The 27,536-nt window shown below is 49.5% G+C and overlaps 1 protein-coding gene across 1 annotated transcript in view; it reads right to left on the reverse strand.

Annotated features, from left to right (window-relative positions):
• The window catches only part of LOC144668481 (tolloid-like protein 2), a 177,359-nt gene that overhangs the window by 88,209 nt on the left and 61,614 nt on the right, over positions 1-27,536 (reverse strand). Inside the window, exons 8-10 of the mRNA XM_078530514.1 lie at positions 22,535-22,659; positions 7,954-8,069; positions 265-367 (exon numbers count right to left, since the gene is read on the reverse strand). Coding sequence (XP_078386640.1) covers positions 265-367; positions 7,954-8,069; positions 22,535-22,659 — 344 coding nt within the window. The remainder of the gene's footprint in view (positions 1-264; positions 368-7,953; positions 8,070-22,534; positions 22,660-27,536) is intronic.

Below are 27,536 nucleotides of genomic sequence, written 5' to 3' on the forward strand. Positions count from 1 at the left end.
GGCGGGATTTTACTGCAGCAGGATCTTACGTTCCCGCTGTCGTCAATGGGATTTATAACGGCCCCACCGCATTTTACAGCCCTCTCCCCACCGAAACGGTGCCGAAAAACCCTGCCCCTGGACTGGGACGTGAACCTGGAACTTTGTGACTCAAAGGCTAGTGATTCAAAAGGAAGAGAAGTGTCATCTTCACCAGGACAAAAACACATTGCACAACGAAACAGGTTCTGGCTGTACAAGACCAGAAGGTGAGAGATATCGTACCCAGGAGTGGCGCCTTCCTCCAGTACCCATTCCGTATCTCGATGTAATCGTGCCAGCAGAGGCTGCTCTTATACAGGTCCATGGTTGTGAAGTTTAAAATGATCTGAAAAACACAGCAATTTGTTCAAACTGTGTCTTAACATCTCTACCTCTTGTAAGACACTCCTTAAACTCTATCTCTTTTGGTTACATGCCTTAATACCTCTTTATAGGGCTCGATTTCAAATCTTTGTCTGATTATTCTGCAGTGAAGTGCCTCGGGATCTTTTACTGTGCAGGTCCTATTCCGTTATGGGCAGTTACAACATGGGCAGAGTTCAGGTTCTGGGACTGAGTGGTCCCTGGTGATTCAGTGAATAACCATAGTGTGATACTGAGCCACATTGAACAGGGCCCTGTTCAGTGGGGAGCTGAATGATTATGATCCACGTAGGAACAACATGAGGACTCTTTGACCCAGATTTGCTGAAAATAGCAGAACTGCCCAAAAATCCTAATCCCTGTCCCTGAACATGGCACTTCCCATTTTGCGGGGGTGGGAATGAGGGTGTTTCGTTCAGACGGGTTTCATGGAGGCAGCTGGTCATTTAAATCAGCTCCACTCCAGTCGGAGTTTGGTAACCCAGGAGTGTGGATCCCGAAGTGTGCAGAGCAGAGCTGTTCAGAGCGGGTCTGAGCTTGGAGTATTTTGTTGGAAGGCCAGGGAACCCCCTTTTGGAAAGGTAGGGCTCTCTGGTGGAATTTCCTTAAAAATGTATTCACAGCCCCAGAACCAGCACCAAACAAATTCCAACCGTCTTCCCTTAACCCAAGGGAGTAGGAGCGTGGGCCTCCTGGCCTCACAGGGGCAATTATCTTTTGCCCCTACTGACTCGTTCAACCAGGTGCCGGGAAGATCTTTATGCTGCAGAAGAGCACATAGCGTTGTGGGCAAAGGAACATAGAAGATGGGTATGGAGACCACGGAAGCCAATCACCGTGAGAGGACAAAGGCCAGAAGGTCAGGAGGGAGAGGCTGCTGCCCATGTACCAGAAAGGGAGAGGGGCAGAGGCAGGACAACCAGGTACTACTCTGTGAGAAGGGTGTACAGGCCTAGGACATCTTACCTCAACATGATGGAGAACCAGTGTCAAAGTGACTGAGGCTAAGCCAGGAGGTGGTGACAGACGTATCTCAAATGGTCCAGCAGCAACTCAAGCCCCAACCCATCAACCCCCATGCCCTGTCAGTGGTTGTGAAGGTAACCATCACAATGGTAACCATCATTCTCAATGTCTATTATGCCTCAGGATCTTTCTAGAGCTCATCAGGAGACCTGGTATGTCCCAGTCGGCAGCTCACAGCTGCATTAGGCTGTAACTAATGCTCTGTTTGCTCGGGTGGGGAATCGCATTAATCTCCCTATGGATTTGGTGTTTCAGGTGTAGAAAGGCATGGCTTTTGCCCAGTTTGCAGGCTTCCCTCAGCAGGATGTTATTGATAGGACGCCTGTTGCCATAAAGGGCCCAACTCAACATGCGGACACCTTTGTCAATTGGAAGCCCTTCCACTCAATCAATGTCCTGGTGGTTTGTGGCCACCACAAGGTCTTTCTTCATGTGTGAGCAAGGTTCTCTGGCAGCTGTCACTACCCCTTCGTACTGAGGGGTTCCCAACTCCTTCGGCTGTTTCAACCACCAATGCAGATCGGTGGTTGGCTTCTACTGGGCAAGGGCTACCCCTTAAGAACTTAGCTAATGTCCCCCTTTGGGTGCCCACAAACGGAGGCAGGGGAGAACTACAACAGCAGCCATGTTGACACCAGGTACCATCAAACAGGCCATTGGCATCTTAAAGATGCGCTTCAGGTGCCTCGATCGCTCAGCTGGAGCTCTGAAATATGCCCCAGCAAGGGTAATAAGAAAAGTGGTGGTGTATTACACAGCGGAGGGCATACAGATCAATGGCGATGATGCTATGGGCAGAGCTCCATCTCTGAGGAGGAGGAGGGGGTGAAAGCTCCTATCCATTCGGAAGATTCTGAAACAGATGAGGATGAGGATGAGGATGAGGTTGAGGTTGAGGTTGAGGTTGAGGTTGAGGATGAGGTTGAGGATGAGGATGAGGTTGAGGAGGATCAGGATGAGGATGAGGATGAGGTTGAGGATGAGGTTGAGGATGAGGATGAGGATGAGGTTGAGGATGAGGTTGAGGTTTAGGTTGAGGATGAGGATGAGGATGAGGTTGAGGTTGAGGAGGATGAGGATGAGGTTGAGGATGAGGATGAGGTTGAGGATGAGGAGGATGAGGTTGAGGTTGAGGTTGAGGATGAGGTTGAGGATGAGGAGGATCAGGATGAGGATGAGGTTGAGGATGAGGTTGAGGTTGAGGTTGAGGTTGAGGTTTAGGTTGAGGATGAGGATGAGGTTGAGGATGAGGATGAGGTTGAGGATGAGGTTGAGGTTGAGGTTGAGGATGAGGATGAGGATGAGGATGAGGCCGCCAGGGGCAGAGCAGCTGGGAGGTGTGGCCAGGTAGAGAGGGCTGACGCTGGGCAGGAGGAGATCATCACCAGACGGGTCCTTGTGCAAAACAGATTCTCACAATGGCCTCCCAATATCACAATTGCCATGAGCCAGCCCCTGGTGACATAATTCCACCAAACATTAACTCCAGTTACTCAACGGGCTGCCCATTCCCCACACGTGAGACAATAAACATCAGTGAGTTGGACTCAGTCACATTCAGACTGCCCTGGGAGAGTTTGATGGACACAGTGTAGAGGGAGCTTTACTCTGTATCTAACCCCGTGCTGTATCTGTCCTCAGAGTGTTTCATGGGGACAGTGTAGAGGAGCTTTACTCTGTATCTAACCCCGTGCTGTACCTGTCCTGGGAGTGTTTGATGGGGACGGTGTAGAGGGAGCTTTACTCTGTATCTAACCCCGTGCTGTACCTGTCCTGGGAGTGTTTGATGGGGACAGTGTAGAGGGAGCTTTACTCTGTATCTAACCCCGTGCTGTACCTGTCCTGGGAGTGTTTGATGGGGACGGTGTAGAGGGAGCTTTACTCTGTATCTAACCCCGTGCTGTACCTGTCCTGGGAGTGTTTGATGGGGACAGTGTAGGGGGAGCTTTACTCTGTATCTAACCCCGTGCTGTACCTGTCCTGGGAGTGTGTGATGGGGACAGTGTAGAGGGAGCTTTACTCTGTATCTAACCCCGTGCTGTACCTGTCCTGGGAGTGTTTGATGGGGACAGTGTAGAGGGAGCTTTACTCTGTATCTATCCCCATGAAGGAGCAGGGCCAGGCTGCAGGGTCAGCCCCAGGAGCAGGGCCAGGCTGCAGGGTTTGCCAGCGGGGGGGCCAATGTGCCCCTCGTTTTCCTGATGACTGCTTTATTGCCCTCCTCGAGGAGATGGCAGCACAGAGGGAGGTGCTGGTCCCCAGGATGGGAGGAGGCCCCCCCACATGGCGAAACGTGCCTGGGAGGAGGTGGCGGAGGTGGTGAGCTCCCGCGATGTGGTGCGATGCACCTGGATCTGATGCCATAAACACTTCAACGATTTGTTACGCGCGGGAAGGGTGAGCACCATGTTGGCATTGGGCATTTAACCCAGCAGGTAGCCTTAGCCTTTGAGGCCCCCCCAAGTCTCACTGTCATGACTGCATTGAATCATAAAACAAAAATTTTATCTCTGCATTGAATCATGTTGGGCATTTCTGGTATGCTGGGTGGGGAAGCAGACAGTGCCCATGCTTACATCAGCCTGAGTGGATCATGAGGAGATGAGTTCTCCCCCGCACCATGTGTTGCTCTTAGTTGTACATGACCAGTCTGGGGGCAACCTGCAGGAGATACAGCTCGGCACATACTCAGAACTCCAGCACATGTCCTATTCACGGTGATGAGATTGTGGAAGGGGAGCCTCAAGGTGTCGTGGCCAAGAGCCATCTGCTGCCCTTGGCGCTACATGTAGTTGTGCCTCCTTGCTATGGGAGCTCAGACCGTGCGTTTCCTAAAGTGATGGACGCAGAATGTGTCCAAGGGGCCGTTGTGGGGGGTTGGGAGCAGGCGCACTATCTTTGTGTGACTGATCAGCAGTAGTGAGGAGAAGAGGCACTGGAGGCCTGATATGGGCCACTGAGGTTGGGGTGCGGTGTGCGCGTGCAGAGTCCATGTGCAAATTGCTGCAGTGAATGGTTTTCTCATTCACAGACTGATAGAGTCAGACGTGTGGATCATAGACAAATGTCCTTCGGACCTTCGAGGATGCGCGGGTCAAACGCCTTCCTAAGTCTCCTAATCCCATTTCCCAGCGCTATGCCCATTGCCTTGTATGCCACGGCATCACAACTGCACATCCAAATACTTATTACATGTTAAGAGGGTTTCTGCATCCACCACCCTTTCAGGCAGTGCGTCCCACATTCCCAACACACTGTGTGTGTATAAGTTGCTCATCACCTCACCTGTCAACCTCATGCCCCTTACCTTAAATCAATGCCACCAGATCACTCATCCCTCCGCCAAGGGGAAAAGTTCCTTTCTGTTGACCCTATCTATGCCCCTCATATTGTTATAAAGCTCAATAATGTCACCCCTCAATCTCCTCTGCTCCAGGGGAAATAACCCCAGTCTATGCTATGTCTCCTCATAAGTCAAACACTCCAGTCCAGCCAGCATCCTGGTCAATGACCTCTGCACTCTCCCAACTCCAATCACATCCCTCCCATGAAGCACATTTCACAGCTGCACGCAGAACTATAGCTGTGGTCTAGGCAGCGTTTTCTGCACTTGGAACATGACCCCCCTGTTCCTATATTCTATTCCTCAGCTAATAGAGGCAAGTATGGCATTTACCTTCTTAAACAGTACATGTCCCGCTACCTTAACAGGCCTGTTGACATGCACAGCAAGGTCCCTCTGATCCTCCTTACTTTCCACAGTCCTACCATTCCTCGTGTATTCCCGCACCTTGTTTCTCCTGCCCAAGTGCATCACCTCACACTTGTCCACATAACATTCCATTTGGTATTCCTTAGGCCACCTGACCAGCCCGTCTGTATCTGCCTGTAATGTAAGGCTATCCTCCTCACTATCTGCCACCTCACCAATGTTCATGTCCATTGGTTCTGGAAGGTTGAGCGCATAATGAGCCGGGGGGAAAGGGATGAAGTGTGTCACTTTGTGCACGCTAACTGATCCACTGTCCTTGTTGTTCATTTCAGCATCATCAGAGCCTGGCCGGCAGGAGGAACTGCAGATGCTCCCTCTCACACCTGAGGGCTCTCAAGTCTCACCTGTGTCACACCATTTCTGCGAGGCAGGCACCAGCGCAGATGCTAGCACCTCGGTGGGCATTGCAACATCAGCTAGTGTCCCGGGGCACAGGGAGAGGGCACTTTACAATCGCTGGAGGAGCCGGCAGAGACAGAGAGTGCCCATGGCGCCAGCAGTCGGAGGACTGCAGGGGACCAGGCACATGCTCAGTCAGTGCCTGATGATGTCCCTCTGGAGTCGTCCACGATGCAGCAGCTGCAGGAAATGCGGCCGGGTGTGCGGGAGCATCTGGGAGTGTTACATGAGACTATGCTTCGCTTGGTGTCCGTGGTGGAGGAGTCCACGGGGAGTATCAGTGATGCAATGAGCCTCATGTCAGAGCGTCATGGAGAGAGTGGCGACTCTCGTGGAGAGGGGCCTCCAGGAGAACAAGCAGCTTCTCTTGGGGTTACGCTCGGACCAGCGAGCCCTCACAGTGCCGGTGACCACAGCTGGTCAGTGCCAGTGTGGGAGATGGTCTGGGCTTCAAGTTTCCCAGCTCGTTGCCCATCCATCCACGGTGAGCAGGGAGGTCCAAAGCGACCTCACGTTGGCGCAGCAGCTGCCTGTCGTCTCTGTGGGCTCCTCTCAGGGCGCTCCGGATGAGGGCACCAGCTGCTCCGCCCCTCTCCCAGTGACCATCTCATCCGGTGAGGCTGCGGTGACTGGGGTGATGCCAGCTGTGGAACTGGCAACTCCCTCCCAGGCGGGGCCAGCACAGGCTCCACGGGCCAGAGGACGATCGCCAAGGTCATCGAGGTCAGCAGGACAGCAGAGTCCGCAGGCTGTCTCAGATCCCACTCCGAGCGATGGGTCAGCACCAGGACGTAGCACCGTTAATGAAAGCAAAAAGGCATCTGAGGCACACCACAGGTTTCTCACTGGTGCTTTCGTGTTGGCCCGAGATTAGGGAATTATAATTTTTTTCTGCTTGGTTAATGTTTTGTTTTGGATTTGAGAGAACTTCTGATGGTTAAAATAAAAACCAGATGTGTTACCATGGCTGAGGGTGACTCCTTTGTTCTGTATTTGTATGTTTAAGATAAATGTCAGAGTGTTTTTTTGGACATTTAAGTTTATGCCCAAAGTCTTTCGTTGCAGCTGATGACCTGGCAGATTTCGCACTGAGGTGCTGAGTGTGGAAGCGACAGGCAAGGCTGGTGCTGCTGGTCCATTTGTGTGGAGCGAGCTGAAGGTTCATTGGATTAAAGTGTCCCGGGTGTCCCTGCCTCCTTGGTGTAGTCCCGGGTCAGCGTTTAGCCCCTCAGCATTCCCCTGTGCCTCCTCATCCTCAGAATCAGTGCTGGTCTCATCGTGTGCAGCCGCAGACACTGCATCAACGTCTTCATCGTCCACAGTGTCCCCCCTTTCCAGCGCAAGATTGTGGAGAGCACAGAATGCAACCAGTATCACCGACACACGATCTGGGGGGTACTGGAGTGCGCCCCCTGAGCGGTCCAGGCATTGGAAGCCCAACTTGGGAAGACCGATGGTTCTCTCCACCACAGCCCTTGTGGAGGCTCCTATTGTACCACTGCTCAGCTTCTGTTCTTGGATGGGGGAGAGGTGTCATGAGCCACCTTCTGAGGGGATAGCCCTTGTCACCCAGCAGCCATCCATCCAGCCGGGCTGGAGCACTGAAGAACCCTGGCACCTGGGAGTGTCTGAGGATGTAGGCGTCGTGGGAGCTGCCTGGGTACCTTACACAGACTTGTAGAATCAGCATCCTGTGGTCACACACTATCTGCACGTTCATGGAGTGGAAGCCCTTCCTGTTGACGAAGGCACCGGGCTCACCTGCTGGCACCTTGATATCAAGAGCAGTCACTCTGACCTCACCTCGGGAGTTCAGCTCATATCTCAGGAAGGATCGGACTGAGATGCGAATTTATAGAGGGGTACAAGACAGTGATAGGACTTGAACATATAAACCCAAAATGTTACTTTAAATTAAATTGCAGGTGTAAACTGGGTTGAAAAATTAAAAGATTAATTTAGGAAAATATTTTTCACACAAAGAGTTGATTAACACTTGGAATGAATGTTCAGATCGAGTGAAATAAACCTTCGAATCAATCAAGAAGCCACAGGGATGTGTATTGGTGAAATGTTAGTGTGGATTAATGAGAGGTCCAAATGATTACCCTCCTCCTTAGCTACCATCAGACTTTGTGAACAATATACATCAGCCCAGCCACAGGATTGCCCACCCCCAGCCCTGTAATTGTCAGGTTTCTCACAGCAGCCGTTCTGTGCTCAGTTTGTTGCTATTTCTTCATGTAGGCCCAACCCCATATGTAACAAGACTTGGTCAATGTACACACCACACAGGAACCAGCAACGCAGGCTTTCACCCCAACAGGTACTGGTACCTGTGATAGTCTCACCTTCTCTCCCGGTGTCACGGATATTCTCCAAATGCAGTGAGTGAAGGTCGGATACCCATTTGGAAAGCCTGGGTTTGAGAAATTCCCAACAGAGTCCTGCAAACTTTCGCCACAGGCTGCAAAGCAAAACGACAAGAGCTTTTAAATGATAGAGGGAGCTCGATTAGCACAAAAAGGAGGAATAAATAGAAGGATGTTCTGAGAAAGGGAAATGGAGAAGGGCTGAGAGTGAGGGGACTAGAGAGAGAGATTATGTGAGGGGATTAGAGAGAGAAGTTGTTTGGGGGGATTAGAGTGAGGGGATTAGAGGGAGAGGTTGTGTGAGAGGGTTAGAGGGAGAGGTTGTGTGAGGGGATTAGAGGGAGAGGTTGTGTGAGGGGATTAGAGGGAGAGGTTGTGTGAGGGGATTAGAGGGAGAGGTTCTGTGAGGGGATTAGAGGGAGAGGTTGTGTGAGAGGTTAGAGTGAGAGGTTGTGTGATAGGGTTAGAGTGAGAGGTTGTGCGAGGGTATTAGAGGGAAAGGTCGTGCGAGGGGGTTAGAGGGAGAGGTCGTGCGAGGGGGTTAGAGGGAGAGGTCGTGCGAGGGCGTTAGAGGGAGAGGTCGTGCGAGGGGGTTAGAGGGAGAGGTTGTGTGAGGGGTTAGAGGGAGAGGTTGTGTGAGGGGGTTAGAGGGAGAGGTCGTGCGAGGGGATTAGAGGGAGAGGTCGTGCGAGGGGATTAGAGGGAGAGGTCGTGCGAGGGGTTTCGAGGGAGAGGTTGTGTGAGGGGTTAGAGGGAGAGGTTGTGTGAGAGGTTAGAGTGAGAGGTTGTGTGATAGGGTTAGAGTGAGAGGTTGTGCGAGGGTATTAGAGGGAGAGGTCGTGCAAGGGGGTTAGAGGGAGAGGTCGTGCGAGGGGATTAGAGGGAGAGGTCGTGCGAGGGGATTAGAGGGAGAGGTCGTGTGAGGGGTTAGAGGGAGAGGTTGTGTGAGGGGTTAGAGGGAGAGGTTGTGTGAGGGGGTTAGTGGGAGAGGTTGTGTGAGGGGATTAGAGGGAGAGGTTGTGTGAGGGGATTAGAGGGAGAGGTTGTGTGAGGGGTTTAGAGGGAGAGGTTGTGTGAGGGGTTAGAGGGAGAGGTTGTGTGAGGGGGTTAGAGTGGGAGGTTGTGTGAGGGGGTTAGAGGGAGAGGTTGTGTGAGGGGGTTAGAGGAAGAGGTTGTGTGAGGGGATTAGAGTGGGAGGTTGTGTGAGGGGGTTAGAGGGAGAGGTTGTGTGACGGGTTAGAGGGAGGGGTTGTGTGCGAGGTTAGAGGGAGAGGTTGTGTGAGGGGGTTAGAGGGAGAGGTTGTGTGCGAGGTTAGAGGGAGAGGTTGTGTGAGGGATTAGAGGGAGAGGTTGTGCGAGGGGTTAGAGGGAGAGGTTGTGTGAGGGGATTAGAGGGAGAGGTTGTGTGAGGGGATTAGAGGGAGAGGGTGTGTGAGGGGGTTAGAGGGAGAGGTTGTGTGAGGGGGTTAGAGGGAGAGGTTGTGCGAGGGGGTTAGAGGGAGAGGTTGTGTGAGGGATTAGAGGGAGAGGTTGTGTGACGGGTTAGAGGGAGGGGTTGTGTGCGAGGTTAGAGGGAGAGGTTGTGTGAGGGGGTTAGAGGGAGAGGTTGTGTGAGGGGGTTAGAGGGAGAGGTTGTGTGCGAGGTTAGAGGGAGAGGTTGTGTGAGGGATTAGAGGGAGAGGTTGTGCGAGGGGTTAGAGGGAGAGGTTGTGTGAGGGGATTAGAGGGAGAGGTTGTGTGAGGGGATTAGAGGGAGAGGGTGTGTGAGGGGGTTAGAGGGAGAGGTTGTGTGAGGGGGTTAGAGGGAGAGGTTGTGTGAGGGGGTTAGAGGGAGAGGTTGTGTGAGGGATTAGAGGGAGAGGTTGTGTGAGGGGTTAGAGGGAGAGGGTGTGTGATAGGGTTACAGTGAAGGTCTATAAAAGCTCAGGAGTTAAGGTGAAGAGTGCGAAGGGAGTCCAAAGCTCCCATCAGTAACAGGTGCATTTTGTTAAACGGCCACTGGTTTATTGACACCATCTATCGAGTAATAAAAATATTCATTAAAAAAACACGTCACTTCTGTTGTCCCAAGGAAGCCGGTTTCACACCTCGTTTGTTGTCTGGTCTCCCTCACCAGCAGATTTTAGCCACAAGCTGTTTTACAGCAAACCCATCCCAATCCTCAGATTGAGAGTAAAAAAAATCAGGGCATAGTTCAAATCAGGTTCTTTTCCCTCCACTAAACGCAAAAAACCTAAAACCACAGCACAGACTGAATCAATCTTTATTCGTCATGAATTCTATCTGTTCAGCAGAAAGTGGTGGTGTTTATACACAGGGACTCTGCCTCTTTCACCTCCCATTGCTGCTCTCAGGTTTCCATATCCTGCTGCTGGCACTTTCCTTTCTCTCTCAGATTGTCGTTCTGAGGATTCCCTCAATTTGATCTTTCAGCCCCTGTCCTTAATCCCTCTGGTGACTGATTGTTTTATTGGGCAAGTAGCTCAGGCATATGACAGAGATCCCAAAACTGGAGTTCAGGCTGTACTGAGCGTGAGTGTGAGCTGGGCACAGGAGAATGGTCACTCCAGGACCTGTTTATAAATAGAGAGACAGGCTAATCCAAACAGTTACAGGACGGTTACAGGACTGTGGGAGGGAAAAATTAGCTCAAGAGTGAAAGGACCATACATTTAGATAAAGATAAAATAGTTAGAAATAGCCACATGGATTTCAAAAGGGCTGATTGTTGTTGATCATCTGATAGAATTCGTTGAGGAAATAACAGATACGGTCAATAGGGAAATGTGGTGGATGTGGTGTACGTGGACCTTAGGAAAGACTTTGCCATTCAGGAGATTACTCGAGAAGATTAAGGTTATGGAATTAATGAGAGGACAGCAAACTGGATTGAAGATTAACTGGAAGGGAGAAATCTGGGATGAGGAGCTCAGGGCAGGTGTTCAGGATGGATGGAAGTGGTTAGTGGGGTCCCACAGGGTTCAGTTCTGAGATCACTTCTGTTCACGGTGAATATCAATGATTTGGATTCGGGTCTAGAGGGAGCGGGGTCAAAACTTGCAGGTGATCCCAAAATAGGAACTAATTGAATTCTTGAAAAGATCAAAGGGAACTGCAATGGGACATTGATAAGGTGGGGAATGGGCTAAAATGTAGCAGCTGGAATTCAATAAGTGTGAGGTGGATATTATTTAAAATAAATAACATGATTCTGTGAACATGCCGGCTGTTGGACAGCAGAGGGGTTTAGAAAATAGATTCACAGGATCTGACAGAGTACAGCTATCGGGGAAGATGGAACTGTTGGAGATTTTTCTTTAGGAAAGAGAAGAATTCGAGTGATCTGTTAGAGATCAAGTTATTAATGGGCTGGACAGGGTAGGAGTGGAGAAAATGTTTCCACTTGTGAGAGTCCAAACCAGGGGCCATAAATACAAGATAGTTACTAATAAAGCCAATAGGAAAATACGGAGAGATTTCTTTACTCTGAGGGTGGTTAGAGTGAGGACCTCACTACCACAGGAACTGACTGGGGCAAACAGCTTCAATGAAACCGGCCGAGGTGAGAGAAAAGGGAATAGAAAGATGGTCTGAAAGGCTGAGATGGCACAGATGGGATAGGAGGAGCTCGAGTGGAATATAAACACTGGCACCGACTGGCTGGATGATCTGTTTCTCAGCCGTATCTTCTTGTAGGTGATTAGGCTGGAAATAAACCTCATTTAATTCCAGCTTTTATCACACAAGGTGCAGCATTTAAAAGCTAAGAAGCATTGGTGAGCCGATATGAAACATGAATAAGACCTCAGTTAGAGGGCTGCGTGTAGTGTTAGACTCCACAGCGCAGGTACAGCATTGAGGCTTCAGGAGGTACCGGACACATTGGCCAGAAAGCTGCCCGTGAGCAGAGAGACAGGAACAAAACAATGAATTGAAAAGTGACCCCTACTGGAGACAGTGACTATCCCCCCCAGACCACCCACCACCACCAGAGACAAGGTGACCTCACCCCCAACAGCTCACTGTCAGAAGTAGAGTGATTCCCCCTCATAGCCCCTCCTCTGGAGGCAAGGTGACTCCTCCCCACCCTCCCTCCTCGGGAGGCAGGATGACCCCCCGCATGCTGGATGAGGGCAGAGAGAAGCGGTGAATCTTCCTGTCAGTTAGCTGGCTAACATTCCCAGTCTAAGCTGGTGTGGTCCTCATGCCCACCTCAGTGAGGGATGGTGCCAATCAAGCTGTTTGCCAGTCGGAGAAAACAATTTAAGCAGGTAGGAAAAAACATCTCCACAGCAACCTTTGTGATCTCAGGACATCCCACAGTCTTTTACAGCCAATGAGGTACTTCTTGCAGTGTAATCACTGTTGCAATGTAGGCAACACAGCAGCCAATTTGTGCACAGCAAGCTCCCACAAACAGCAATGAGATAATGACCAGATAATCTGTTTTGGTTGTACTGGTTGTGATCTAGCTGCTGACCAGGTCATTGATAATAACTCCCCTGCTCTTTTACCACACACTGTCATGGGAATTGTTTACGTCCACCTGAGGGGGCAAATGGGGCTTCAGTTTAATGTCACATCTAAAAGCCGGCACTTCTGACAGTGCAGCACTCCCTCGGTACTACACTGGAGTGTCAGCCTAGATTCTGTGCTCAAATCTCTGGACTCGAACCCAGGACCTTCTGACTCAGAGGTGACAGAGAGACCCACTGAGCCATGCTAGGGGGAGAAAACAGGAGACTCTACCTCATTGTCCCTGGGCAAGAGAGGAGAAAATCAGCCACTGATCTGAACAGGCCTCTGGGCCATGAGGAATCCTGTGCAGCCTGTCACAGCTGAGCAGCCCTAATGATGCTGACTGTTTAGGCGGCCACTTGGTGAGGGGTGAGGGTGAGTGGCAGAATATCAGGAACCTGCCCCACCTGCCAGTGCCACCTAAAGAGTAGGGAGTATAGGACAAAAGCTGTGGGCAGTATTTAATGGAGGTGAGGGGGGGTCTTGCCCACAGGCTGGACAGACAGTGGGAGCCCCACGCCACCTCTTTTAGGCTTTTAGGGAAGTACCACTTAGGCACTTAACTGGACAGCAGCGGGTCTTCCCTGGGATCAAGGGTCGCAGAGAGGAAGTCCCGCTCACCGAGAGATGCAGGCCGATCAGAATCAGAATATCTCTCAGCATTTGATGGGAAAGGTTTGTACAGAAACCCCAAACCTGGACCTTCTGGAGTCCCGGGTTACATTGCTGAGTCCCACGAGAGGTACTGTGTCTGAGAATGGGGGTGGGAGGAGAAGGGGGGCATCACTGTCCCTGGACAGGAACTAGGTTAGTATTAACCCAATGTCTGAATGATCCACCAGCCTGTTCTTTACAGACGTGCCTGAAGGAACATTGACTCCATTCAGTCAAACTCCTCACCTTGAAAATGGAGAACAGAGGGCAGGAGGAGTGGTGAAGATTCAGAGTGTACATGTCAAACAGCCACTGATGAAGATTCACAGTGTACACGTCAAACAGCCACTGGTGAAGATTCACAGTGTACATGTCAAACAGCCACTGGTGAAGATTCACAGTGTACATGTCATACAGCCACTGGTGAAGATTCACAGTGTACAAGTCAAACAGTCACTGGTGAAGATTCACAGTGTACACATCAAGCAGCCACTGGTGAAGATTCACAGTGTACACATCAAACAGCCACTGGTGAAGATTCACAGTGTACATGTCATACAGCCACTGTTGAAGATTCACAGTGTACATGTCAAACAGCCACTGATGAAGATTCACAGTGTACACGTCAAACAGCCACTGGTGAAGATTCACAGTGTACACGTCAAACAGGCACTGGTGAAGATTCACAGTGTACATGTCATACAGCCACTGGTGAAGATTCATAGTGTACATGTCAAGCAGCCACTGGTGAAGATTCACAGTGCACACATCAAACAGCCACTGGTGAAGATTCATAGTGTACAGGTCAAATAGTTGCTGGTGAAGATTCACAGTATACACGTCAAGCAGCCACTGGTGAAGATTCACAGTGTATACGTCAAACAGTCACTGGTGAAGATTCACAGTGTACACGTCAAACAGCCACTGGTGAAGATTCACAGTATACACATCAAACAGCCACTGGTGAAGATTCACAGTGTACACGTCATACATCCACTGGTGAAGATTCACAGTGTACACGTCAAACTGCCACTGGTGAAGATTCACAGTGTACACGTCAAACAGCCACTGGTGAAGATTCACAGTATACATGTCACACAGCCACTGGTGAAGATTCACAGTGTACATATCAAACGGCCACTGGTGAAGAATCACAGTGTACACGTCAAACAGCCACTGGTGAAGAATCACAGTACACGCGTCAAACAGCCAATAGTGAAGATTCACAGTGTACACATCAAACAACCACTGGTGAAGATTCACAGTGTACACATCAAGCACCCACTGGTGAAAATTCACAGTGTACACGTCAAATAGCCACTGGTGAAGAATCACAGTGTATACGTCAAACAGCCACTGGTGAAGATTCACAGTGTACACGTCAAACAGCCACTGGTGAAGATTCATAGTGTACATGTCAAACAGCCACTGGTGAAGATTCACAGTGTACACATCAAACAGCCACAGGTGAAGATTCACAGTGTACACGTCAAACAGCAACTGGTGAAGATTCACAGTGTACACATCAAACGGCCACTGGTGAAGATTCACAGTGTACACGTCAAACAGCCACTGGTGAAGAATCACAGTGTACACGTCAAGCAGCCACTGGTGAAGATTCACAGTGTACACATCAAGCAGTCACTGGTGAAGATTCACAGTGTACACGTCAAACAGCCACTGGTGAAGATTCACAGTGTACACGTCAAACAGCCACTGGTGAAGATTCACAGTGTACACATCAAACAGCCACTGGTGAAGATTCACAGTGTACATGTCAAACAGCCACTGGTGAAGATTCACAGTGTACATGTCAAACAGCCACTGGTGAAGATTCACAGTGTACACATCAAACAGCCACTGGTGAAGATTCACAGTGTACACGTCAAACAGCCACTGGTGAAGATTCACAGTGTACACGTCAAACAGCCACTGGTGAAGATTCACAGTGTACACGTCAAACAGCCACTGGTGAAGATTCACAGTGTACACGTCAAACAGCCACTGGTGAAGATTCACAGTGTACACGTCAAACAGCCACTTGGCATGTACCCGGCTGGCAATCATAAAGGAGGATATTTCAAAGTGCTTTACAGTCGATTAAGTATTTTTCAGGTGTAGTCACTGCCGGAATGTAGGAAATTCAGCAGCCTATTTGTGCACAGTAAGCTCCCACAAACACCAATGATAAATGACCAGATCATCTATTCTTAGTGATATTGGTTTGAGGGGTTAATGTTGACCAGGACACTGGAGAAAACTCCCCTGCCCATCATCAAACTGTGCCACAGCATCTTTACCATCCTGACAGGGCAAGTGGGGGCCTCAATTTAACGTTTGACCGATAAGGTGGCACCTCTGACAGTGTCGCACTCCCTCTGTACTCAGGTTTTGTACTCGAGTCGCTGGAGTGGGACTTGAATACCTTCCTGACTCAGAGGTGAGAGTGTTAGCCCCTGAGCCAGGGGTCCATGTGTAAAGGCAGGAAAGAGCAGTCACAAGCTCACCGATATTGCCTCCGCGCTCTCCCCCCAGCCAGTCAAAGATCAAACAAACTGCTGAGGCTGCTAAATACAGCGACTGCCTCCAACTCACCGACAAAATTAATGAAGCAAGGACCTCCCGAGCCAGTGCACACTGCTGAATAATCCTGCGGAAACTGGCATCCGGACGACTAGGAAAAATCCAAATTAAATAGAACGGAGCAAATGCTACACATTTGAGGGAGGCTCAGAGTTTACACTTCAGCAGCAGCTCAGTGAAGCTGCAGAGCGAGAAGCAGGAGACAGCCTCTCCCACCGGTCTGTTCACCGGGCTATTTCACACTTAACTGCACCCCTCTTGCTTTGTGTTTGCTACAGGCTCAGGCCTGGGCTTTGATACTTTAACAGGCGATGCTTCAGGAAGCAAAGCTCACAGCAGACACCTGTCAATACCGGTCACAGCTGGAGAGGAATGTGCAGCTCTCCTTTGATCAAATATTTTACAAGAACATCATTAGAACGCTACAACAATTAAGGCCGGTTAATGAATTGTTCAAAGAGCGTTTGTGTCGAGTTCCCACCAGGTGATTACTTTCTGCTTCAGAGATCGTTCCCAGCAGCAGCACATGGGGCAGAGCGAGTGTCTGTGCGCGAGTGGCCATTAGTAACCGTGGATAGCCAGGCTCCGATAACCCTGTGTGGCGTGAGCTTCTAAACCTGCTGTAGATTAATGCCAGCCCAGCTTCCTCCAGCCCGAGTCCTACTGCCGTTTGGAGGGCAGGAGCTGCCATAATGAAAGAGGGTGACGCCAGGATCTTCCTTGCAGAATTTTTTTCTTCATTCGTTCATGAGATGTGGGTGTCGCTGGCTGGGCCAGCATTAATTACCCATCACTCATTGCCCTTGAGAAGGTGGTGGTGTGCTGTCTTCTTGAGCCGCTGCAGTCCATGTGGTGTAGGTACACCCACAGTGCTGTTAGGGAGGGAGTTCCAGGAATTTTGACCCAGTGACAGTGAAGGAATGGCGATATATTTCCAAGTCAGGATGGTGTGTGGCCTGGAGAGGAACTTCTAGGTGGTGGTGTTCCCATCTACCTGCTGCCCTTGTCCTTCTAGATGGTAGTGGTTGTGGGTGTGGAAGGTGCTGTCTAAGGAGCCTTGGTGAATTCCTGCAGTGCATCTTGTAGATGGTACACACTGCTGCTACTGTGCGTCGGTGGTGGAAGGAGTGAATGTTTGTGAATGGGGTGCCAATCAAGTGGGCTGCTTTGTCCTGGATAGTATCGAGCTTCTTGAGTGTTGTGGGAGCTGCACTCATCCAGGCAAGTGGAGAGTATTCTATCACACTCCTGACTTGTGACTCGTAGATGGTGGACAGGCTTTGGGGAGTTAGGAGGTGAGTTACTCTCCAGAGGATTCCCAGCCTCTGACCTGCTCTTGTAGCCACACTATTAGTGTGGCTAGTCCAGTTCAGTTTCTGGTCAATGGTAACCCTCAGGATGTTGATAGTGGGAGATTCAGTGATGGTAATGCCATTGAACGTCAAGGGGAGATGGTTAGATTCTCTCTTGTTGGAGAAGGTCATTGCCTGGCACTTGTGTGGCATGAATGTTACTTGCCATTTGTCTGCCCAAGCCTGGATATTGTCCAGGTCTTGCTGCATTTGGACATTGACTGCTTCAATATCTGAGGAGCTGCGAATGGTGCTGAACATTGTGCAATCATCAGTTAACATCCCCACTTCTGACCTTATGATGGAAGGAAGGTCATTCATGAAGCAGCTGAAGATGGTTGGGCTTAGGACACTACCCTGAGGAACTCCTGCAGTGATGTCCTGGAACTGAGATGATTGACCTCCAACAACCACATCTGCAGATTTGGACCCTTCTAATTGTCTCCCCATCTCAACTGAACTAACTGATATGTGTCCTGTGGCCACAAAGTGCAGCCCCTCACCCCAGTAACACACACACACACACACACACAAACAGGTTATCCCCTTTGCCTTCCTCTCCAACATCTCCGAAATGCTCCAATCTGAGGGGAGCTCAGGAGTAGCCCCCACCCTGCAGCTTCCTCGAGCAGACTGCTGGATCCACCTTGAGATGGAAAGACTGGGATCCCCCTCTACAACCTCAACGCCTGATCAACAATAGGCCTCTTGTCTACAACAGGTGAAAATGGCCAATAAATGTAGAGGCAACAAAATCACAGAAACAACCTCTCCCCAGATACCTCAAGAAATGTTGTTCTAACTGGAAACACCAACCCCTCCAGAATCATCACTTCCTCTGTCCCCCAGCAGAACAACGCACCCCGTAAACTGCTATCCCTTTGTATTGTGTTCCTCTAGACATAAAGGCCAGCAGTCCATTCGCCTTTTTGTTATTTTCTATGTATCTAGACCTCCAGGTCTCTTTGGATCTCCACTGTTCCTGACTTTTCACCATTTACAAAGGTCTATCCTTTCCTTATGTCCAAAGTGGACCTCCCAGCTGTCCACATTGAAATCCATTTGCTCATTCACTTCATCGATTCATATCCCCTGGTAATTTTATGCTTCCAAAGGCGCTTTTCATTGTGTCATCAGCAGCCTTGGGAATGTGGCTTTCCAGCCCATGATCGAAGATATGTGGTGAGCAGATGAGACCCCAACACTGACCCCTTTTTTTGGGGGGGGTAGCTTCACACTCTTCTCTACTTTGCAGCCTGCTTAACAATCTGCCATTAGCCACGTGAACACTGCTCCCATGGTCAATATTTCCTGTATGGGTACTTGAACCCAGGGCCCATCAGCTCAGATACAGAACTGCTACCACTGAGTCACCAGACTCTACAGAGCCCATGGGCTAACACGGCAAATTTGAGTACTTGCCCATTGTCCTTACTCTCTGTTTCGTGCCACTCAGCCCAATTCCTAACTTGGTCAATAATTTGCCTTCAATTCTACGAGTTTCAACTTTAACTAACAGTCTCTTATGAGGGACTTTATCAAATGCCTTCTGTCAGTCCATAAAAATAACATCGATAAGACATTCCGCTATCCGCTACTTTAATCACCTCCTTCAAAAAATTCCATCAGGTTTGTTGGGCACAACCTTTATCCTTTACCAAGTGCATGCTGGCTCTCTCTCCCTGATCAACTGCAAGTTTTCAAGGTGTTTAACCACCCTACCCTTAATTCTAGACTTTAGTAATTTCCCAACAACAGACGTTAGAGGCTAACTGATCTATATTCCCTTGTTTTCCTCTCGCACCTATTTTAAACTGCAGAGTGGCATTCTCAATTTCCCAAGCTAAAGGAATCAAGAGAACTTTGGAAGATTGTAGGTAGTTTTCACCCCCTTCCTTTAAAACCTTGGAATGGGAACCATCTGCTCCTGGGGACTTGTCACTCTTTAGCACCATTACATCTTTCATTGCTGCTGTTTTGCTTTTGTTAATTTTGTTGAATCCCTGTCTCCGATTCCTGGTGATGTCTGGTATGCTGACCTCTTCCTCTGCTTTAAATAATGAAGCAAAATAGTTATTCGACATGCCCTCCTGTTCCTACTTTTCATCGACAACATCACCGTTATCTATTAGCAAGGGGCCTGCACTGCTCCTGAGAACCCTCTTTTTCTTAATATAAATGTAAAAAAGTGGTGTTGCTTTTGATAATCCTTAAAAGTTTCTCGTCGTAGATTCCCTTTTTCATATCTCTTTCTGCTTCGTCACCTTTTGCTGCTCCTTGTATCTCTCCCAGTTGACAGGTAATATACTAAGTTTTGCAATTCTTTGTGCTTTCTCTGTTAGTTTAATGTTATCCCTTGCCAATTTAATTGTCCATGGCTTTTTCTTTTGGAAAGTAGAGCTCTTTCCCCTTGGGGGTGTAAATTGATTCATTATCACGTTAAATTCTTTTCTGAACACCTCGCACTGATCTGACGTTTTACCCATAACGAATGTACAAGTTTACCATGAACAGTCTGTTTTACCAAACTGAAGTCAGCCTTACCTAAGTTTAGAATCTTAGTACAGTAACTGTTTCTCTTTCACAACACTACGTTGAACTTGATCATGTATAGAACCTTGGTTAGGCCACACTTGGAATATTGCGTGCAATTCTGGTCGCCACATTGCCAAAAGGATATGGAGGCGTTGGAGAGGGTGCAGAGGAGGTTTACCAGGATGCCGCCTGGTCTGGAGGTTATTAGCTATGAGGTGAGGTTGGAGAAACTCGGATTGTTCTCACTAGAGCGACGGAGATTGAGGGGCGACTTGATAGAAGTTTACAAAATTATGAGTGGCATGGACAGAGTAGATAGTCAGGAGCTTTTTCCCAGGGTGGAAGAGTCAATTACTAGGGGACATAGATTTAAGGTGAGAGGAGAAAACTATAGAGGAGATGTGCGGGGCAAGTTTTTTACGCAGAGGGTAGTGAGTGTCTGGAATTCGCTGCCAGAGGAGATGGTGGAAGCAGGTACGATAGTGGTGTTTAAGAGGCAGCTTGACAAATACATGAATAGGATGGGAATAGAGGGATACGGACTCCGGAATTGCAAAATGTTTTAATTGACGGGCAATATGATTGGCGCAGGCTTGGAGGGCCGAAGGGCCTGTTCCTGTGCTGTACTTCTCTTTGTTCTTTGTTAAGGTTGATATCAGATAAATGTTCATGCATTATTAGACTGTTAGTTAAATCTGACTCATTACTGAATCGAATTTGGCTCGCTCCCTTGTTGTCTCTGGAACATGTTGTTGTTGAAAACCACCTCAGACTCACTCAGGAAACTTGTGCCTTTCCTGGCATGGGCCACTTTGCTCATCCCAATCGATATGAAATTTAAAACCCTGCATTATACCCGCTCTCTGCCTTCACGTCCATCTCCACTCTTCTCTTCCCATTCCAAGACTGAACACAAAAATCCATGCTGACACTCCAGTGCAGTACTAGGGGAGTGCTGCACCACCGGAGGTGCCATCTTCTGGCAGAGATGTTAACCCGAAGTGGGTGGATGTAAACATTCCCGTGGCACTAATTCGAAGAAGAGCAGGGGGGGGTTCTCCCTGGCATCCTGGCCAATATTTATCCCTCAGTCCACATCACAGAAAGCAGGTTATCTGGTCAATATCCTATTGCTGTTTGTGGCATCTTGCTGTGCACACCCATCAGACCCTTCACTCTCTGATTCTGACCTTTTGTGCATTCCTGGCCTTTTCCCCATCACAAGAAATAAATCTTCAGCTGCTTGGGCCCGAAGCACTAGAATTCCCCCAGCAAACCAACATTTGATCCACCTACTAATCTCTCTTTCTTTGACTCAGTGTCCATTTTTGTCTGTGTCTCGGTGACAGGGCCTTGGGATGTTTTCCTGTGTTAAAGATGTGACATAAATGGAAAGAGTTCTTCAGCTCCACTTGCAGCCCCTCAGATACTGAAGCAACCCGCAAACATCCAGGCTTCAGCTGCTAAGTGGAGACTAACAGTCGCCCCCACACACACACACACACACACACACACACACGATGCTGGTACATGACCATCACCAACAAAACAGGGCCTAACCAGCTGCAGGGTGTGCAGTCTCCAGATGCACTGCTCAATTCACCAAGGCTTCTTTGGCAGCAGCATCCAAACCCACGACCTCCACCAGCTAAATGGATGAGGGCAACAGGCACATGGGAATGCCTGCTCCAATTTCCCATCCAAATCACACACCTTGGGAATGTTCCTTCCTCATGGCTGGTTCAAAATCCTGGAACTCCCTCTCTCCCAGCCGAGTGGGATTGCCGACACAACATCAACTGCAGTGGTTCAGGGATAACTGAGCACGAGCAGCAAATGTTGGCCTTGACAATGACGTCCACATTCCATTAATAAATTTTTTTAAAAGGCTATAAATCAATGAAAATTGAAGAGCAAATGAGGATTATAGGAATAATAATGAGAAGCCAAATGAGAATGTGAGAAAATAAGAGGCTAGAGAGATAAGAAAGCAATTAAAATTTACAAAAGGAACGGTGAAGTATTTTTAATGTACAGCAGGAAACAAAAGATTGTTCAAAGTGAGCTGGGACTCGGAGAGGAGGGAATTAGCCAGTTATAGCTGAATCAAAAAATGGTGATGGTATTTCATAAATGCTTGTCATGTCCATATTCTAAAATACTCGCTCTGCTCCCTGCAGACTCCCACTGAAGGTTATGTCCCTGTCGGAGTATGGGATCAGATTGTGTCAGTATTCTGGGTGCAGTCATACAGGTTTATAAGGCTTCATTCTCACTGATGCACAGCTCATGAGTCTGGGTATGTATCCTAACAATCCACTTGCACAGAATTTACATATTTAGACAAAATACCATCAGGAGAGTAACACAGGAGTCCACAAAACATCAGCCCATTTACACATCTTCACTTTACTTACACTAAAATCAATGGATTCGATGTCACCCATTTTACACACTCACGCCCATTTTACACACTCACATGCACACTCTTACACGCTCATGTCCATCTTACACTGTTTCAGAATCTCATCATTTCAACTGTTTTTAAAATTTCAAAGGCAAGTGGCTGGATGTAAACTGACCCCCCTCCTGCACACACGCGCACACACACACACGCACACACACGCACACGCGCACACACGCACACACGCACACACGCACACACACATATCCAGTACCAGTCACATTCACACTGTCCACACACACACATGGGTCACATTCACACTGTCCACACACACACACACACATGGGTCACATTCACACTGTCCACACACACACATGGGTCACATTCACACTGACCACACACACACACACGGGTCACATTCACATTTGGCAGATGCTGATTTATGGATTATGTTTTATTTTAATTAAATTTCAAAAGGTTTTGGAGAATAAGAGCCAGATTCTTGGCAATTTACCTGGACATCGGTACAACTTCTTGGCTTGGGTGATGTCACCTTTGCTCAGTCTGACTCTCTGACCAATGGGAGGCCTCATGCTATGTTCATCCCTGCGAGGGAGGATGGTATCCAAAAAAACACCTCTTTGGAATAAACAGAGAGTGGGAGCCCATGAATATGACAAAACCAGCAACAAAGAGCTCATTGCAAACACAAAGGCTTTGGACCAATCAAATAAATATTCAACTGGGAATACAGAAGCAAGTGAAGCCGTGAGCTGGATCTTTTTGACAGTGTTAGTGAGCACGCTGAGCCTGACTTACTCACTACAGATCAGGCTGCATCATGTTTAAAAACTGCATCCAACTCCCAATCTATTTGGCAATTTTTGGATTCTTTGGAAGGGTTATTTTTATTTCTTTCAGTCTCTCTCCTCCATCAGGTCTGTTGCTCTCTCCTCCTTTATTTCTCTACCTCTCCCTCGCTCTCTCTCCCTTTCCTCCCGCTCGCGTTCTGTGGAAATTGGATGTTTTGGACGCTGAGTTGATGCTGTTGGTGATGGACCTACAGATGCAGAAACACCCTGAAAATCAGACAAGCTGTCCTACTGAAGGCCCCAGCCTGCCAGAGTTACAGGCCTAGTAGCAGGGGAGGCCACGACAGGGCCTTAACTGTCACGTGCTGGGGGTCTATGGCCACCTTGACCATGGCAGCCTCAGGTTGAAGAGATTATTAGGGTGGGGGCGAGTGTGAATTTCCGGGGACATGCACAGAGCTGGGATGGAGTGGAGGCAGGGGCTCTGACAGGGAGAGAGAGAGACAAGGGAACTCCTACACAGGGAGCCTAGTCCCAGCACTCAGATCTCCCATCATCGCCCTACCCAATGCTTGAGGAGGATCCTGTCCAGAGCCTCAGTGGATTCAAAGTATTATTTAATGGCAGACTTTCTGTTTGTGAATAAAGGCAACGAGCAGAATTTAGAACTGCCCGACCCAGAGATCCTGGAGACCAGAGACGCTGACCCCAGGGCCCAAACACTGCAAAGGCACTGCCTCCTGTGTACACATCTGGTTGGAGATTCCCCTGTAGAGACTCCCCTGTGTGTACACATCTAAATGGATACTCTCCTGTACAGAGACTCCCCTGTGTGTAACATATCTAAATGGAGACTCTCCTGCGTGTACACATCTGGACAAAGACTCTCCTGCATGTACACATCTGGACAAAGACTCTCCTGTATGTTCACATCTAGACAAAGACTCTCCTGTGTGTACACATCTGGATGAAGACTCCCCTGCGTGTACACATCTAAATGGAGATTCTCCTGCATGTACACATCTGGACGAAGACTCTCCTGCGTGTACACATCTGGACAAAGACTCTCCTGCTTGTTCACATCTAGACGAAGATTCTCCTGCGTGTACACATCTAAATGGAGACTCTCCTGCATGTACACATCTGGACGAAGACTCTCCTGCATGTTCACATCTGGATGAAGACTCTCCTGTGTGTACACATCTGGACTGACAGTGCTCCAATTGTATACATCTGGATAGACACTTCCTTGTGCACACAAATTTGGATGGACATTGCCCCGTGTGTACACACCTGGGCAGATACTGCCCGTGTACACAGCTCTTGATGGGGTCAGGTTCAATGTTAAATCCAACAGAGGGCGCTGGTGAAAAGTGACTGAAGCATTCTGGGAGAAGTCAGCGCAGTCACCACGACTCAGGAGGGAATCAGGGAGAAGGACTCTTGCATTCAACGTTTGAAAAAGAGCGCGGATCTTGAAGGCAGGTCAGTTGAAAAAGAGCGCGGAGATTGAAAATAAAAGGAGGGGAAGCTGAAGAGGAGCGGCCAGTGTGTGAGGGGCAGTGGGCGAGTGGCCCAGTGAAGGAGTGGAGCTTTGAGGCTTTGGCTCGAGAGGCTTAGGTGAGCAGAGGCTGAGTACGAGCTTGCTCCCAGTGGGGTAGGGCCGGGTAAAGTCCTTTAAGTAAATTAGGAGTAGGTAATGGAGGCAGCAGTTGGGGCAGTCGAGTGCTCCGAATGCAGCATGTGGGAAGTCTGGGACAGCACAATTGTCCCTGATGACTACACCTGCAAAAGATGCATCCAGCTGCAGTTCCTGAGAAGCCGAGTTAGGGAACTGGAGCTGGAGCTGGATGAACTTTGGATCATATGGGAGGCAGAGGCAGTAATAGACAGGAGTTTCAGGGAGACAGTCACCCCTAAAAGTCAGGAGGCAGGTAGCTGGGTGACTGTCAGGAGAGGGAAGGGGAATAGACAGAAAGAGCAGAGCAGTCCTATGGCCGTTCCCATCAACAATAGGAATACCGTTTTGGATACGGTTGGTGGGGACAACCTACCAGGGACAAGTTGTAGTGGTCGCGTCTCTGGCACCGAGGCTGGACCCTCTGCTCAGAAAGGAGGGAGGGAAAAGAGGAGAGCAGTAGTGATAGGGGATTCGATAGTTAGGGGGACAGATAGGAGGTTCTGTGGGAGAGATCGAGAATCCCGGATGGTCTGTTGCCTCCCTGGTGCCAGGGTCCGCGATATCTCGGATCGAGTTCTCAGTATTCTCAGGAGGGAGGGTGAGCAGCCAGATGTTGTGGTCCATGTAGGGACCAATGACGTGGATAGGAAGGAGGAGGAGGTCCTGCTAAGAGAGTTTAGGGAGTTAGGTGCAAAGTTGAAGGACAGGACCTCCAGGGTTACGATCTCAGGAGTGCTACCCGTGCCACGTGCTAGTGAGGCTAGAAATAGGAGGATAATGCAGCTAAATACGTGGCTAAGGAGATGGTGCAGGAGAGAGGGCTTCATATTCCTGGACAATTGGGCTCTGTTCCAGGGAAGGTGGGACCTGTTCCGACGGGACGGTTTGCACCTGAACTGGAGAGGGACTAACATCCTTGCGGGTAGGTTTGCTAGTGCAAATAATTCACCTCCTGACTCCCCAAAGCCTGTCCACCATCTACAAGGCACAAATCAGGAATGTGATGGAATACTCCCCACTTGCCTGGATGAGTACAGCTCCCACAACACTCAAGAAGCTTGAGACCGTCCAGGACAAAGCAGCCGCTTGACTGGAACCCCATCCACAAACATTCACACTCTCCTCCTCCAGTGCACAGTGGCAGCAGTGTGTCCATCTATAAGATGCACTGCAGAAGCACACCAAGGTTCCTTAGGCAGCACCTTCCAAACCCAAGACCACTATCAGTACAAGGGCAGCAGATAGATGGGAACACCACCACCTGGAGGTTCCCCTCCAAGCCACTCACCATCCTGACTTGGAAATATATCGCCGTTCCTTCACTGTCGTTGGGTCAAAATCCTGGAACTCCCTCCCTAACAGCACAGTGGGTATACCTACACTGCAGGGACTGAAGCAGTTCAAGAAAGCAGCTCAGCACCACCTTCTCAAGGGTAGTTAGGGATGGGCAATAAGCTGGCCCAGCCAGCGAAGCCCACATCCTGTAATGAATGAAAAAAAGGACACTGCTCCTGCGCTGCTGTGTGGGCTGAACTCCATCACTGATACCATAGTTGGCCTCCAACAGTGTCACCGCGAGAGGGGGGCGGGGTAGCTCGATCTCACTCCAGCTTCCCCTTCTCCTCAAAGAGTCACCCAGGGGCCCTTGGACACCCATAGGGAGGGGGATCAGCAGGTGCACATCCCGGGGCCATCCACCCAGGTGACTCCGGGAGTGTCCGGCCCATCCGAATCCCCTCTTCCTGTGACCTCAGCAGCTCCAGCTCCACAGGCTGAGGAGGGTGTCACTGCCACACAGCAGGACCCCGAAAACAGGCCGGGGCCCTCCAGGACTCGGCCCTCCAGAGGATGCCCACCAAGGTCATCACAGACAGGGTGTCACAGTCAGCAGGCTGCCTCCACCTCCGCTGTCGATGTCTGGGAAGCACCAAGACATAGCGGCAGGGTTAGGAATGTTCAGAAGATGTATTTTCACAGCCTGGGCATGGGTATTAATCACTTAATTGTACATAATGTTCACTATTGTCGATAAACTCCCAAGAATGTCTCCCTGCCTATGGCTCCTTGTTCTGATGAACAGTTTTTGAGAGACTCAGATCTGAAATCTTTCTACACAAGATAAAGGCAGGTGTCTCAGTCCAGGGCCTCTTCCCTGTGCTTTGTGTAACCTTCAGACCAAAGTGATGGTCCAGCCTCACACTCACTGGACACATTACTGGTGCCTGCACCTCGATGGTGCTGGTCATTGCTACCAGAATGTTGTGGGCAGGTGTCACAGAGTTCCCTCATTCTCTCTGTGTGCTCTCAGCACCTTTAAGGTGGAACTGACCCCTCAGTATCTGTGACCAGTGACACTGTGCTCCTGAAGGGTCAGGTACTGAAGGCTAACAAAGGATCAGGTGCATTTAAAGTTTCATGGCTGCGTCTCTATGATATGACCCTGATCGCACAGCGCAAGCAAACTGCCCTCAGCCAGACAGGAGTCAGACATTCTCAGAGGCCAAGTGAAGATCTATGGAGTGTCCCCATTGCATGTCGTCATCATCCTCCAGGAATCGAGTGACTATTAGGGCTTCTGCTACACCTCCATGACAGGAGCATTCTCACAGGGGGTATGTACACTGCCACCAGCCAGACAGGAGTCAAACGTTCACAGATACAATGTGAGGATCTATGGTATCTCCTCACTGATGTCATCATCATCCTCCACAAATCTAACAGCTCTGAGGGCCTCCCGAGCGCCTGCCTCGTCTGGCCAGTGTGATCGCCTCATCACCATCATCGTCACCTCTGAGGACCTCCTCACACTCATCGCCATCGACATCCTCCTCATTGGAGGAGACCTCCAGCTCCTCCATCTCCTCCTCAGCCAGCTCCTCTCCCTGTTGCAGCGCCAGGTTAAAGAGGAGGTAGATAGATTTTTGAAATATCGGGGAGTTGAGGGCTATGAGGAGCTGGCACGAAAGAGGAGTTGAGGCCTGGGGCAAATCAGCCATGATCTTAACGAATGGCAGGGCAGGCTT

This window comes from Cetorhinus maximus, chromosome 27 (genome assembly GCF_964194155.1).
Source record: "Cetorhinus maximus chromosome 27, sCetMax3.hap1.1, whole genome shotgun sequence".
NCBI lineage: Eukaryota > Metazoa > Chordata > Chondrichthyes > Lamniformes > Cetorhinidae > Cetorhinus > Cetorhinus maximus.